Consider the following 12,534-nt stretch of genomic DNA (forward strand, 5'->3'; position numbering starts at 1 on the left):
GACCTGATTGTCTTATGCAGCATTTGGGGGCATTTAAAGTTGTTGGACATTAATCACCAGGGACAGCAGGATGCACTTTTGGGGAGAACAGTGCAAGACACATTTTAATCCCTGGAATTTAAAAACCAGAAATGAAAAAAAGAGCTTGGTGGGTGGGCACAAGCAGTGCACAAAGAAACACCCATTTAAAAAAGATTAGACCAGTTGCAACTTAAATGTTAATATTTAGCACATTGAACACACATCCAGTGGGAAAATTGGGAGCCAGGTCATCTATGTGAACCTTTTGGTCACTGCTTTAGGTGACTGCATCCCAGAGTGCAATTCCCTGCTGGCTTTATGAGCAATATCAGCAATTACAGCAGGCTGCCAAATGGCACGGGTTACACGTGCAGGGAATTCATGCTCTGAGCTGAGCCAGTCAAAGTCAGGAATCCTGTTTGCTTAGAAGAGGAAGAGCAGGTAAAAGGAGAGCTCTCCCTCAGCAGAGCAGCAGCTTTTAAAAGCTCTGCTGCTGTGCCCTGTGAATGGCCCCCAAAGCCATTGGTAACTGCAGTGGGAAGGGGTAACAGCAGATGCTTTACAAGAAGCAGGAGACACAGCTCAAATGACTCCTCTGGGCCTCTCACACGTCTATCAGCTCAGCAGCAAACACTTGTGTTTTCAAATACTTCAGAGGGCTGTGTATTATCTGAAAAATTACCTGAGTAGTGCTGAACCAGCTGCTGCAGGGTTTCAAATTGTGCCCGAGTTGTGATATAATATCCTCCATTGTCGAGTTTACGGATCTTATAATGTTTGACATGATCCCCCTTCATATCGTCCCAGTCTCGGATGGACAGGGAATAGGCACCTGTTCCAAGCAAAGGAGGAATAAAACATGGTAAGCAGCTTTCACACAGAAAGGTGGTGTTTTTCTGGCCACTTGATAGAAAGGGAAAGAGAAATGGCTTCCAAAAAATGCTGACTGCACCTTGGGAAAACCTGAGTGGATGTCACACAGGGAGCTAAGGATCAGGGAAATCCCATCGTGTTCACACCGTGTCCCTTTCATGATGTTCTAGAAAGAAATCAGGACAAACCCCACATTTTAACATTTACTGCCTCGGGTTCTTAAATTGACAAGGGGTGATGGTTTTAAACTGAGAGAGGGGAGATTTAGGTGAGACATGAGGAAGAAATTCTTCACTCTCAGGGTGGTGAGGAGCTGGGATGGGTTGCCCAGGGAGGCTGTTGATGCCCCATCCCTGGAGGTTTTTAAGGCCAGGTTGGATGGGGTTTGTGCAGCCTGGGCTGGTGGTTCCCTGCTCATGGCAGGGGGTTGGAACTGGGTGATCTTTGAGGTCCCTTCCAACCAACTTCAGCTAAATACCAGGGGGAAGTAACTATCAAGATTTTCATCAGAAGTGCTGGAGAGAATGACCTCATACATGTGTAGTGTTGTTACCCAGACGCATCCCACACTGCCTGATGAGCACCAACCAACCAGCACGCTGTGCATGTCAGAGGCTCTGGCACGTGGTGCCACACCAAGCCTGTGCACCAGGACATCTGCAAGAACTGCAAGCTCCACTTGCCAAATCCAGTTGCTGGAGCTTGAGATCTTCCTGGTGGGATTCAGATGCCCAACCACAGCTGGGCAAAGCCCCAGCTTACAGCCCAGGGCAGCTCCTGAGCAAGAGACACGGCCATTTCCAAGACAAGTCCTCAGTCCTGACTAGGATGAATACTGTCTTTACTCCAAGCTCATCCAGACATTGAAAGGAAAACAAACGGAGGCAACTGGCAGCTGCAGAGATCTCAGAAAGGTCCTTCTTCTGGAGCCTGTGCTGCTTTCACTGGTTACCATGTCAGCTGAGGGCAGGAAAGGAAAAGCACCAGCAGACAATTCTGGACAAGGTGAAAGGTGATTTCCTGTGGGTCTGACAGCAAACAGCACTGCCTGCTGCTTATCCCAGCCCAGGGCTGGCAGGCTCACATCCTCCAGTACCACCTCCAGCTAAGCAAAATGGTTTAAAGACACATACACACAACCCCCCCCAGGTTAGGGGGCTGAGATCCTGGTGTGAGATGTCTTTCCTGGATGTCTCTCCGGGAAGATGTTTCCCTGACCACATCAACCTGCCACAGGTCCCACTGGGAGTGGCTGGTGCCAAGGGAGCTGCAGGACAAAATGTCTCCACCCTGACTCCAAGGACTTCTTAAACTCCCTGTTGTTTGTCCTCTGCATAGGAGGACAAGAGCCAGCACTTACACAGATGACTCTGGTTTCTGCTGAGACACCCTGAGAGGAGGGACAGGGTTTTTCTTCCTAAGTGCAGAAAAGTCCTGTCTCTTCAGGATACTTGTCTGAGGAGCTTCTCCTACAAGGTCCAGCTCTCCCAGCTAAGAGCTCAGAGCTTTCTGGGGATTTCCAGCACATCCTGTGCATGCTTGGTGCCAGCTCTCTGGGTGTCACCTCCCTGCACCACTTCTGACATTCTCCACCTCCCCGTTTGGGAGTTCTGACCCCCTGGCAGCAGCTGTGTCTGCTTCAGTCTCACTCCCTGCCTATCTGCTCACTATTTTAGATTCTTAAGGAAGATGTAAACAATCTGTGGCTCCAGGTCTGCAACCAGAGCTGTGTGGGTGGCCCCCTGTGGACCCCCAATGACCTCAGATCAAGTTGCAGGGCTGGAGCTTTAGTTCAAATCTGGACAAAACCAAGAACCGAGATGGATTTCATTAGTAGCTTATTTAGGCTGCTGGTTATTTATACTATTCATTACAATCTGAGGATAAACTCCAATATAAGAGATACACATAATTAAAACTCTGGACAGGAATACGACATAACAATATATCATACTAATGAATTTAAAACAACAACAGCAACAACAAACCAAAAACCAGACAGGCTTGGAGGGTGGAGATTGAAACCAGGTGAAGGATCACACAGCCCAGAGATGACAAAGTACCTGGGTAGTTGGGCACTGAAAATATGAAAAGCCATTTCCATGTGATTTATTTTGGAAGTAAGAAGAGAAGGCAACAATGATCAAGGGAGGTTGAATTTCTGCTGCCCTCATCCATGATGATACTTTTAAAGTGATTCTAATTCATTTTATTATTGGTATTACTTAAAGCAGAAGGGACAATTCTAGGTCACAAAGCAACTCCTGCCTCAAGCCCAAGAGGAGCAGCTGGAGAAGGGAGGACTTAAGGGACAGGCACCATTCGAGCTCTCCCAGCTGACTTTTGTCTCTCCCATGAACAACAAGCTCCCCCTGCTTTCTTCTAACACACTGAAATGCCCCAAGGATGAGAGGGGAAACAGGCATTTCTGACAAAAACCATGCATGTTTGGTTTTTCCCAATGGCTTTGATGCAAACTTAGCCTGAAGATGTAGAAAGCCTTGAGTTCCAGCACAGAGAAATGAAACTGGCTGCTCCAAGTCTTTCCATGATGGATGACTCCATTTCCCTGATGCTTTTGTGTCTCACAAGAAGCTCCACCAAAAAGCCCTGTCTTAGCCAAGCAAAGAGCCCTGCACAACACATTCCATATGGCTGTATAAAAACTGGCCACAGCAGTGGCCACGGGCTTGGATGAAGTGCTGTCTCTGTTTGGAGGCTCCAGGATTGTCTGCAGGACTGAGTTCTCAGACTCAGCCCAGGGAGGAATGAAGTCCATCACACCAACTGCTGCTGCAAAGGAGCAGGTGGAGGCTATCTGCAGAAAAAGAGCAAGTTGGAGCCTGCCCTGCTCCTGGGGTCAATGCCTCCCTGCTACGTCAGGGAGGGTGAAGCTGTGGGGTGACAAGATGGGAAAACAGCTGTCTGAGACAGCAGCATGTCCAGCCAGGTTTTGCACCAGAAACAGTCCCCAGAGTTAAAGGTGGTGAGTAAAAAATGTCAAACATGGAATCTTGGATAACAGAGAAGATCTGGAGATGGGGCAGGCAGAGAGGAGTGGGCTGTGCTTCTCCTGAAGGAGAGGAAGGACAGAAACTACTGGGGAGAGCCCAGCACAGGGCACTGAGATGCTGCAGGGGCTGGAGCATCTGCCTGTGAGGAAAGGCTGGGAGAGCTGGGGCTGTTCAGCTGGAGAAAAGGAGGCTGAGGGGGGATCTGCTCAGTGCTGCTCAATATCTGCAGGGGGTGTCAGGAGGATGGGCCAGACTCTGCTCAGGGGTGTCCAGGGACAGGACAAGGGGCAATGGGCACAAACTGGAGCCCAGGAGGTTGAAGCTGGAGATGAGGAAACCCTTCTTGCCTGTGAGGGTCCCAGAGCCCTGGGCCAGGCTGCCCAGGGAGGCTGTGGAGTCTCCATCCCTGCAGACATTCCAGCCCCACCTGGCTGTGTTCCTGTGGGATCTGCTCTAGGGGATCCTGCTCTGGCAGGGGTTGGACTGGGTGATCTCCAGAGCTCCCTGCCAACCACACCACTCTGGGAGTCTGTGGTTCTTCCTTAAGCTCCTTTCCAACCATGACTCCAACCTCTTTGCTAACTCCAGCTGCCAGTGTCTGCTCTGACAAGTCAGGGCTTTAATTACATGAACCATCATGAGACTTCAGAACTTACATGGAATTAATTCTAGTGATTAATGCTTCCCACAGCTATTGTTTTGGACTGCTCGTTAATTGAGAAATGGCCAGGTTTGTTTTCACTTAGTTGCAGGTTATCTCCTCAATAGTTGTATGAATTAGAGAAATCTATTCATACATGTGAAGCTTTGAAGCTGTTGACAGGGCTCATCAACAAAATGTAACAGCAAAGACAGCACCCACCAAGAAAACTGGAACTCCTCCAATATTTTAGAGGGAAGGAGGAAAATACATCCTTCCACTTGACTTCAACAGAATGGATACAATTGAATACTTTATGAATATATTAATTAGAAACAATTTTCAAGTCTTTTCACTGTTAATTTGTGCATTTAAAAATGTTACTTTTTTGTTTTTTTCTTTTTTCTTTCCCCATGCATCCAGCATTTCACAGAATCACAGAATGGTTTGGGTTGGAAGGGACCTTCAGTCCCACCCCCTGCATGGGCAGGGACACCTCCCACCAGCCCAGGCTGCTCCAAGCCCCATCCAACCTGCCCTTCAACACTGCCAGGGATGGGGCAGCCACAGCTTCCCTGGGCAACCTGGGCCAGGCTCTCACCACCCTCACACTCCACAATTCCCTCCTCATGTCTCACCTCAATCTCCCCTCCTCCAGTTTTCATCCCTTCCCCCTTGTCCTCTCCCTCCCTGCCCTTGTCCCAAGCCCCTCCCCAGCTTTCCTGGAGCCCCTTCAGGCACTGGAAGGTGCTCTAAGGTCTCCCTGGAGCCTTCTCTTCTCCAGGCTGAACAGCCCCATTTCAAAGGCCAAAAACCCCCAAATAAAACCAGTAGCTCCACCCCCCAAAAAAACCATTCTCTTACGTCTTCCAGGCAAGAAGGTTAAAATATTCTGCTTGTCCAGAAGGAAGCAGCAATTCTCACTAAACCAGCTCCCAGCATCTGCTCTCAGGATCCAGCTGCCTGTGACTGGAGCTGGATGTGGACACCAGGAGCTCTGTCTCCTGCAGCTCCACAGCTGCAGTTCTGAGGGGCCACTCTCCACCCAGCCCCTTGGAGCAGCAGTACCCTGAGCACAGGCAGGGAGGAGATGGGGGATGCTCTGAGGGTGGCAGCAGAGCAGAGCACCCTGCCTGGGCTTGCCTGGCACTGCAGGCACCTCGGGTTGAGCATGGCAAGGGCTGCACTTGGATTGTTCTCTGCCCTGAACACCAGGCCCTGCTATGCCCAGACATCTAACTCCCCAGCACACACAGCCACAAGATGACACTCATCTCTCCCTTCACACCACTGCAAGGAGCACTGCACAAACCCAGCACCACTTTTCTCATGTATCTCCCCCTCCATAGCCAGAGTAGCTCTGGCCATACTCACCTTTGGTAGTTTCACTCTCCCGGATCAGGAAGGTACCTCTGGGGTTTCCAAATGACAACAGCTGCCTCTCTGCATCCTTTCGGCCCAGTTTGCCAAAGTACCACCTGAGGGGAACAGCAGGAGCAGTGAGATGGATGCTGCACAGCCTCCCCCCCCAGTGCTGGGACACGGGGCTGCCTGCAGAAACCACCCTGACTCTGGGGTGCTCAACCATCTCTGTCACCCTGTGTCCCTGTGGTGGGAAGGGCACAGGGAGGGATGTGCAGCAGATGCTGCACACCTGGAGCAGCAGCACCTTGCACGAAGCTGCACCAGCAGGTGCTGGGAATGTCTGTTCAGTGCCCTCTGGAAGTGGCTGGACTGTGACAACCAGAGCAAGACGTGGCAGGGGCAGGGATAGACAAGGGAAAGGGCAGAAAAGTGTGTGGCTGCTGGAAAGCAGGATTTTTACAGGTGTTGCTACAACCTCCACGTTTGACCTGCACAGTGGTGTGGGTGCTCAGCCTCTCTATTGCAGCACAGCTACAAAACCCCAGGAGATGGGCCAGATGTCACCACTTCACTGTGGCTCTACCAGGCTCTCAGACTTCTGGCCTCTTGTCCTTTCTGCAGCAGTTTTTGTGTTCTGCTTCGTGGTTCTGTTTGCTTTCTGCTTCACCATAAAGCAAGTACAAGCTGAGGTACAGGCTGCAGCAGCATCTGCTCAGCTACACCCACTCCTCCAGTGTCTCCTGCAGACTGGCAGCCCTGGGGATGCACACAGCATTCCATCCTCCCACTGACACCTCCCCACGGTGCTGCTTCCTGCCTACTGCTGGCTGTTTGCTGCCTCCCTGAAGAGACAGTTTGCACACTAATTGACCCCAAATATTTTAACGAGTTGACTCAGGAAAAGCAAGGGCACCTTTAGACTGAAGCTTGGAATCAGATGGCACTTGGCTAAAGGAAGCAGACCTGTGCTCCTTTAGGTTTTCATCCTTTGTTTTCACATCAGAAAAGCACCCAGCTTGTGCTCCCTTTGTTACCAATGACCTAATTATTTACCAGTGCAGTTAAGAACTGAAATAAAAATAATGTGAGTCATTTGAAAACTGGCTGCAATCAATCAAAGCCAACTGCTCAGACCAAAGGCAGCACTAATGGGTCCTTGCAAGAAAAAGAAAACATACTCCTCTGCTTGGATGGAATCGACTGGAGCCACATAATTGCTGGGAATGTAACCAGTTTCTCCTGTTGTCAGGGACCGGGCCTCCCACCAGTCTCCTTCCCTGCAGAAACAGAGGTGAGGAAGAGAAATGAGAGTGAGACACACACCTGAGAGACAGTGGTCATGGCTTTGCTGACAGCACCCACAGCTGCAGGGGCTGAGGAGCCTCAGTAACTCACCTGATGAGCTTCTGAGGGAGCTGTTTGCTTCTCAACACCCATCATACCCACATTTCTTCACACCTACTCTTATTTCCGTGGTGATCAGTGATGTTGCCTTCCAAATGTAGCACAATGGTATGAACAGTGAGGTCAGGGCTGGTGGGGGCTGGATTTGGACTAGAATACTGGGAACTGCCTCCACAGCAGGTTTTCTGACCCAGACCCTTGAGGGAGCTGGCAGAAGAGCTGCCACACACTGAGCACTGTCACAGCCACAGGGCATTTTAAGCTTCCGTGGGGGTAATGAATCTGAAACCCCAAAGCACCAAGAAGCCATCCATCAGGTGGAGCCTGAGATGGCCCTCAAGGATCACACTTCATTGCCTGAGATTCCCTCTTCTGGCCACCTGGAGGAGGCATCTCTGAGTAGCAAAGGACTCATTTTCAAAGACTTGAAAGAGACTTGTACAACATGTAGGTGTGACAAGGTCCATGCAGGACCATCTCACTGCTGTGCTGCACAGGCTGAGCATCATCACCCCTGTGAGGGTGGTGAGAGCCTGGCCCAGGGAAGCTGTGGCTGCCCCATCCCTGGCAGTGTTGAAGGGCAGGTTGGATGGGGCTTGGAGCAGCCTGGGCTGGTGGGAGGTGTCCCTGCCCATGCAGGGGGTGGGACTGGGTGGTCTTGAAGGTCCCTTCCAACCCAAGCCAGTCTGTGGATCTATGACTGTGATTTCAGGTTGTACACTGGTTCCCACAGTGGGACAGGGGCCTGCCCTTCAGCCAGTTGCTGCAGAGGGCCCAGCTTTAAGAGAAGTTTATTTCTGAGCTTTTTACAGGACACAACGACTTGTGATTTAGCAATTTGTATCTGTCTCTTTCCCAGCAGGACATTCTCCAGTGTTTATCTCCTACCACTACTAAGAAACATTCTCTTTTCTATTTCTTGGCTGCTTGGAAACTCTTTCTCAGTTCCCCTCTCTGCCAAGCAGGGATCTGCTCAGTAAATAAAACCCTGTTCTCCAAGGTGGCAGGGGATGCAGGAGGTCCCAGCGAGCAGACTGTGTCAGCTATTGCTGGCAGGAAAGCTTGTAGCAAGGTGAGCTCTTACTTGAAATTTTCAACTCCACTTTCTGTGACGGTTTGATCGAGTGTGGAAAGCAACCAGAAACCAGCTGTGATTAGTCAAAGAGGAGGTGCTCTGGGTTTTACAGTTCAAAAAAGTGAAGAACAAGCAGCTTTTCTAGGGGCTGGCAACTGATGCTGTTCTAACACACCCTGGACACGTGTGTGTGCACGTCAGGCAGATGCCCCTGTGTCTGTCTGTGTCCCTCCTGTGCCCAGCTGAAGTGCTAACCCTTCCCCCATGTGTTGCTGTTGAATATTTCTGAGAGCTTATGCCAAACTGTGGCTGATCAATGTTACCAGTCCAGTTCCTCCCCCTGCTGTACAGTCAGTCCACTAGATGGAGGTATTTTATGTCTGTCTGTGTCCCTCCTGTGCCCAGCTGAAGTGCTAACCCTTCCCCCATGTGTTGCTGTTGAATATTTCTGAGAGCTTATGCCAAACTGTGGCTGATCAATGTTACCAGTCCAGTTCCTCCCCCTGCTGTACAGTCAGTCCACTAGATGGAGGTATTTTATCATGGCCAGGGAGGAAAAAAACCATCAGTCCCCTGGATGATCACAACATCAAGAACAAGCCTCTCTGCTTTGACAGATAAGCTGAAACCTCTCCAAGCACTGCCAGGAAGGAGGAGGAAGGCAGAGGGTTTTCCCAGCTCTGAATTTTGGCAGGGGGAGGCTGATCCATGGAGCTGTCAGGGAGGGCAGGATGGGGATGCAGGGGGGGGCTGAGTCTTGCTGAACCCCCCAAGTCAGGCTCTGCTCTGAGCCAGCCCTGCAGGCACTTCTTTCCTTGAGATCATTTCCGATTTCAAATTCCAGGGATACCCTCCCTACACCCTTTCAGGTGCTGCTGCCCAGGACTTTTAATTGAATTTCATTTGTTGGAGAACTAAAAAAAATAATAAATAATAATAAATAAATCCACCCCCCAAAAAAATTACAGACAAGCTACTTGTGTGCATGTGGATGCTCTCTGGTTGCAGCAGCACTGGCAGACTCTTACAAAAATGGGCTTCTTTCATATAATTTCTGCTACAAGTGAAGAGAGGAGGCATTCTCACAGACAAGCTGCTTTCTGGAGATGTCCAGCCTGGCTCCAGGAGTGTGGTGAGGTCTGTGTTCCCAAGCAGGCAGAGCTGACTGATGGGAACTGGGCTCTATAATCCTACAAGAAAAGCAGTGGATACTTGCTTTTTTTCCCCTTAGGAAACCTTCCTCCAGGCTTCACCTGCCTGACAGTGCATGCACTGCCACTGCCCACACGTGGGGGGATCTCTGTCCCACCAGCTCCAGGTATGATTGTTCCTCAAGTCCCAGGGAGCTCTCCCTGGTTTCATCAGCTGCTGTGCCTACAGAATTCACACTGGGTGGGATTTCTTGGTTCCAGCTTGGTCCCAGTGTGTGCTGGGCTGGGAAAGCAGCAGGCAATGTGAACGAAAAAAGGGCTTTTTCTCCAAGTGCTAATTTAGAAGTAGAGAGGTTTTTACACTGCTGCTCCCTCTACCAGTTGTAACTGAAGTTTCTGAGCTTTCATCTACTTCAAAGCTCTTCAGCTTCATGAAATATTCCACAGAAATACCTGGTGTTTTGGGTTTTTTTAACTTTAATGCACATTGAGCCAACTCCAACCCTGGAGTTGTTCTATTAAAATGAACAGGAGTTGCACCAGGGATGAATTTGCCTCAGTGTCACGCTGTGTGAGAAGAAAAGATGAGAGCAGCATCCCAAAGCCTCTGGAAAGTGACACCCTTGGTTGGTAACCCACTTTTACCTCTACATGAGAGCAACACTGAACATAAAATCAAACCTTCAACTTCATGTTCTTAGCCAAGAATTACAAGATGTGCAGATATAGGTCAGTAGCACAGTAAGTTTTAGATGTTATTTTTAAATTGCTAAGGGATTTTTTTCTTTTTTGCTATGGGAAGTTAATAAAATTCATTTTAAGTTGGTGACTTTTGAGCTGGAATTGCAGTTTCATGCCACATGCATCTGTACCATGGTGCATTCTCACTTAACAGAACTTCCTAGCATGTTCTGACTGTATCAGCTGCCTTTTTTTTTCAATAATAAAGTACTGAAGGCAAAGATGGGGAAGCAGGGATGGAGTAACCCCCTACCTGTCTTGAATATCCAGTCTTAGATTTTACTAATAACCTAAGTAGACAAATGTAATTGTCAACATTGTGAGTTAAAAAATACAAAAAAGCACATTCCCAAGCTGAAAACTTACGAGCTGTTCAGTATTTGAAATTTTTCTCCTTTGTGAAAACTCAAGTCATCTTCTGTTCTTGCTTCATAGTCATAAAGCGCCACAAAAAGAGTCACACCTGAGGAAAAGAGAGGGGAGTTACACTCCAGCACAAACAGCAGGAGGGAAAGGAGCCTCAGGAGACAAGGTGGCAAACCAGATGTAAGCTATGCTGGTAGCTGAGGAGCAAAACAAACTGAACCATAGAATCATGGAATGGTTTGAGTTGGAAGGAACCTTCAAGATCATCCAGTCCCAACCCCCTGCATGGGCAGGGACACCTCCCAGCAGCCCAGGCTGCTCCAAGCCCCATCCAACCTGCCCTTCAACACTGCCAGGGATGGGGCAGCCACAGCTTCCCTGGGCAACCTGGGCCAGGCTCTCACCACCCTCACACTCCACAATTCCCTCCTCATGTCTCACCTCAATCTCCCCTCCTCCAGTTTTCATCCATTCCCCCTTGTCCTCTCCCTCCCTGCCCTTGTCCCAAGCCCCTCCCCAGCTTTCCTGGAGCCCCTTCAGGCCCTGGAAGCTGCTCTAAGGTCTCCCTGGAGCCTTCTCTCCTCCAGGCTGAACAAATTGAAGCCTTCTACTTTTGGACAACCCTTCTAGTCCCTGAGCCTTCATGCAGCCAGTGGGGACACCACTGCCTTCAAGTTTTGGAGTCATCAGTCCTCTTGGCTTGGTACCCACACACGGTGCAGAGGATCCCAAGAAGGCAACAGGGGTTTGAAGAGAGGTTTTAGACACAGCTAATCCAAGTACTTCCTCTTAACCACTTGAGCTGGCTCAGAACATACTTTTTATTCCCTGGCAGAGGGGTGAACCAGCCAAACTGGGCATGTACACAGAATTTCTGACCCCCCCAGGTGAACTAGCACCTGCAAGTCAGTCAGCAGAGGTAGGGCTGAAGACCCACCTTTGATTCTTGGCACCATAATGAAAGAGCTGCTCCCAAAAGCAAGTGGCTGAGACCAGCTGTGCTCACCTGCCTGGCACTCACAGGAGCACAGAGAGGGACTTTGAAACTCACCAGTTCCTCCTCTCGTCCGCAGCGTCCCTGTGTGGGAGGAGGAATTGACTCCACCAAACACAGTCAGTCCTTGGCCTCCTGTGGCGTGGAAGTTGTTGTAGTTTGGGATTGAAGTGACTCCAAAGCTGGGGTAGTGCTGCGGGGTGGGGTCTGTCCCATAGCGGTAGCCTGAGCTCTGAGTTAAGCTGCCATCCCTCTCATCAGTCAGTTTCGTTGCTTCTTTATCCTTACATTGCACACAGCCCATTATCTAAAATCCTAGGACAGGAAGGGAAGGACAGGTGTTCACACACGGATGCTCAGCAGATCTCCTCCAAACCCACACATCACGAGGCTCAAACAAAGTTCACCACTCGTTAAGTCCTTTGAAACTCACCCCCCTGCAGTGGTTTGAATAAAGACAGAATCACAGAATCACAGGACAGCAGGGGCTGGAAGGGACCTCAAGGATCATTGAGTCCAAACCCCCTGCCAGAGCAGGACCAAAAAAGAAAACAAAAAACCCTAGGGCAGGTCACTCAGAAAGGCATCCAGGCAGGTCTTGGAAGTCTCCAAAGGAGACTCCCCAGCCTCTCTGGGCAGCCTGTCCCAGGGCTCTGTCACCCTCACAGCAAAGAAGTTCTTCCTCATGTTGAGGTGGAACTTCCTGGGCTTGAGTTTGAATCCATTGCCCCTCGTCCTGTCCCAGGGCACAAGTGACAAGAGCTTGTCCTGCCTTCTTGATGCCCTCATGTATTTATAGACACTATTAGATGCCCCCTCAGTCTTCTCCTCTCCAGGCTGAGCAGCCCCAGGTCTCTCAGCCTTTCCTCCTAAGCCACACGTTGAGAAAA

The 12,534-nt window shown here is 49.9% G+C and overlaps 1 protein-coding gene across 3 annotated transcripts in view; it reads right to left on the reverse strand.

The window, feature by feature from the left end:
• Positions 1-11,959, reverse strand: part of FYN (FYN proto-oncogene, Src family tyrosine kinase) — a 39,941-nt gene extending 27,982 nt beyond the window's left edge. For 2 of the 3 annotated variants that reach the window (XM_010008384.1, XM_010008382.1), the window contains exons 1-5: positions 11,702-11,948; positions 10,651-10,747; positions 7,092-7,190; positions 5,923-6,026; positions 704-853 (exon numbers count right to left, since the gene is read on the reverse strand). In XM_010008384.1, coding sequence (XP_010006686.1) covers positions 704-853; positions 5,923-6,026; positions 7,092-7,190; positions 10,651-10,747; positions 11,702-11,948 — 697 coding nt within the window. Of the gene's footprint in view, positions 1-703; positions 854-5,922; positions 6,027-7,091; positions 7,191-10,650; positions 10,748-11,701 lie in introns of all 3 variants that reach the window. The other variant, XM_010008383.1, reaches the window with a different exon arrangement.
• Between the last annotated feature and the right edge of the window lie 575 nt (positions 11,960-12,534).

The sequence above is a fragment of the Chaetura pelagica genome, unplaced genomic scaffold (genome assembly GCF_000747805.2).
Source record: "Chaetura pelagica isolate M959 unplaced genomic scaffold, ChaPel_1.0 scaffold62, whole genome shotgun sequence".
NCBI classification, from domain to species: Eukaryota; Metazoa; Chordata; class Aves; order Apodiformes; family Apodidae; genus Chaetura; species Chaetura pelagica.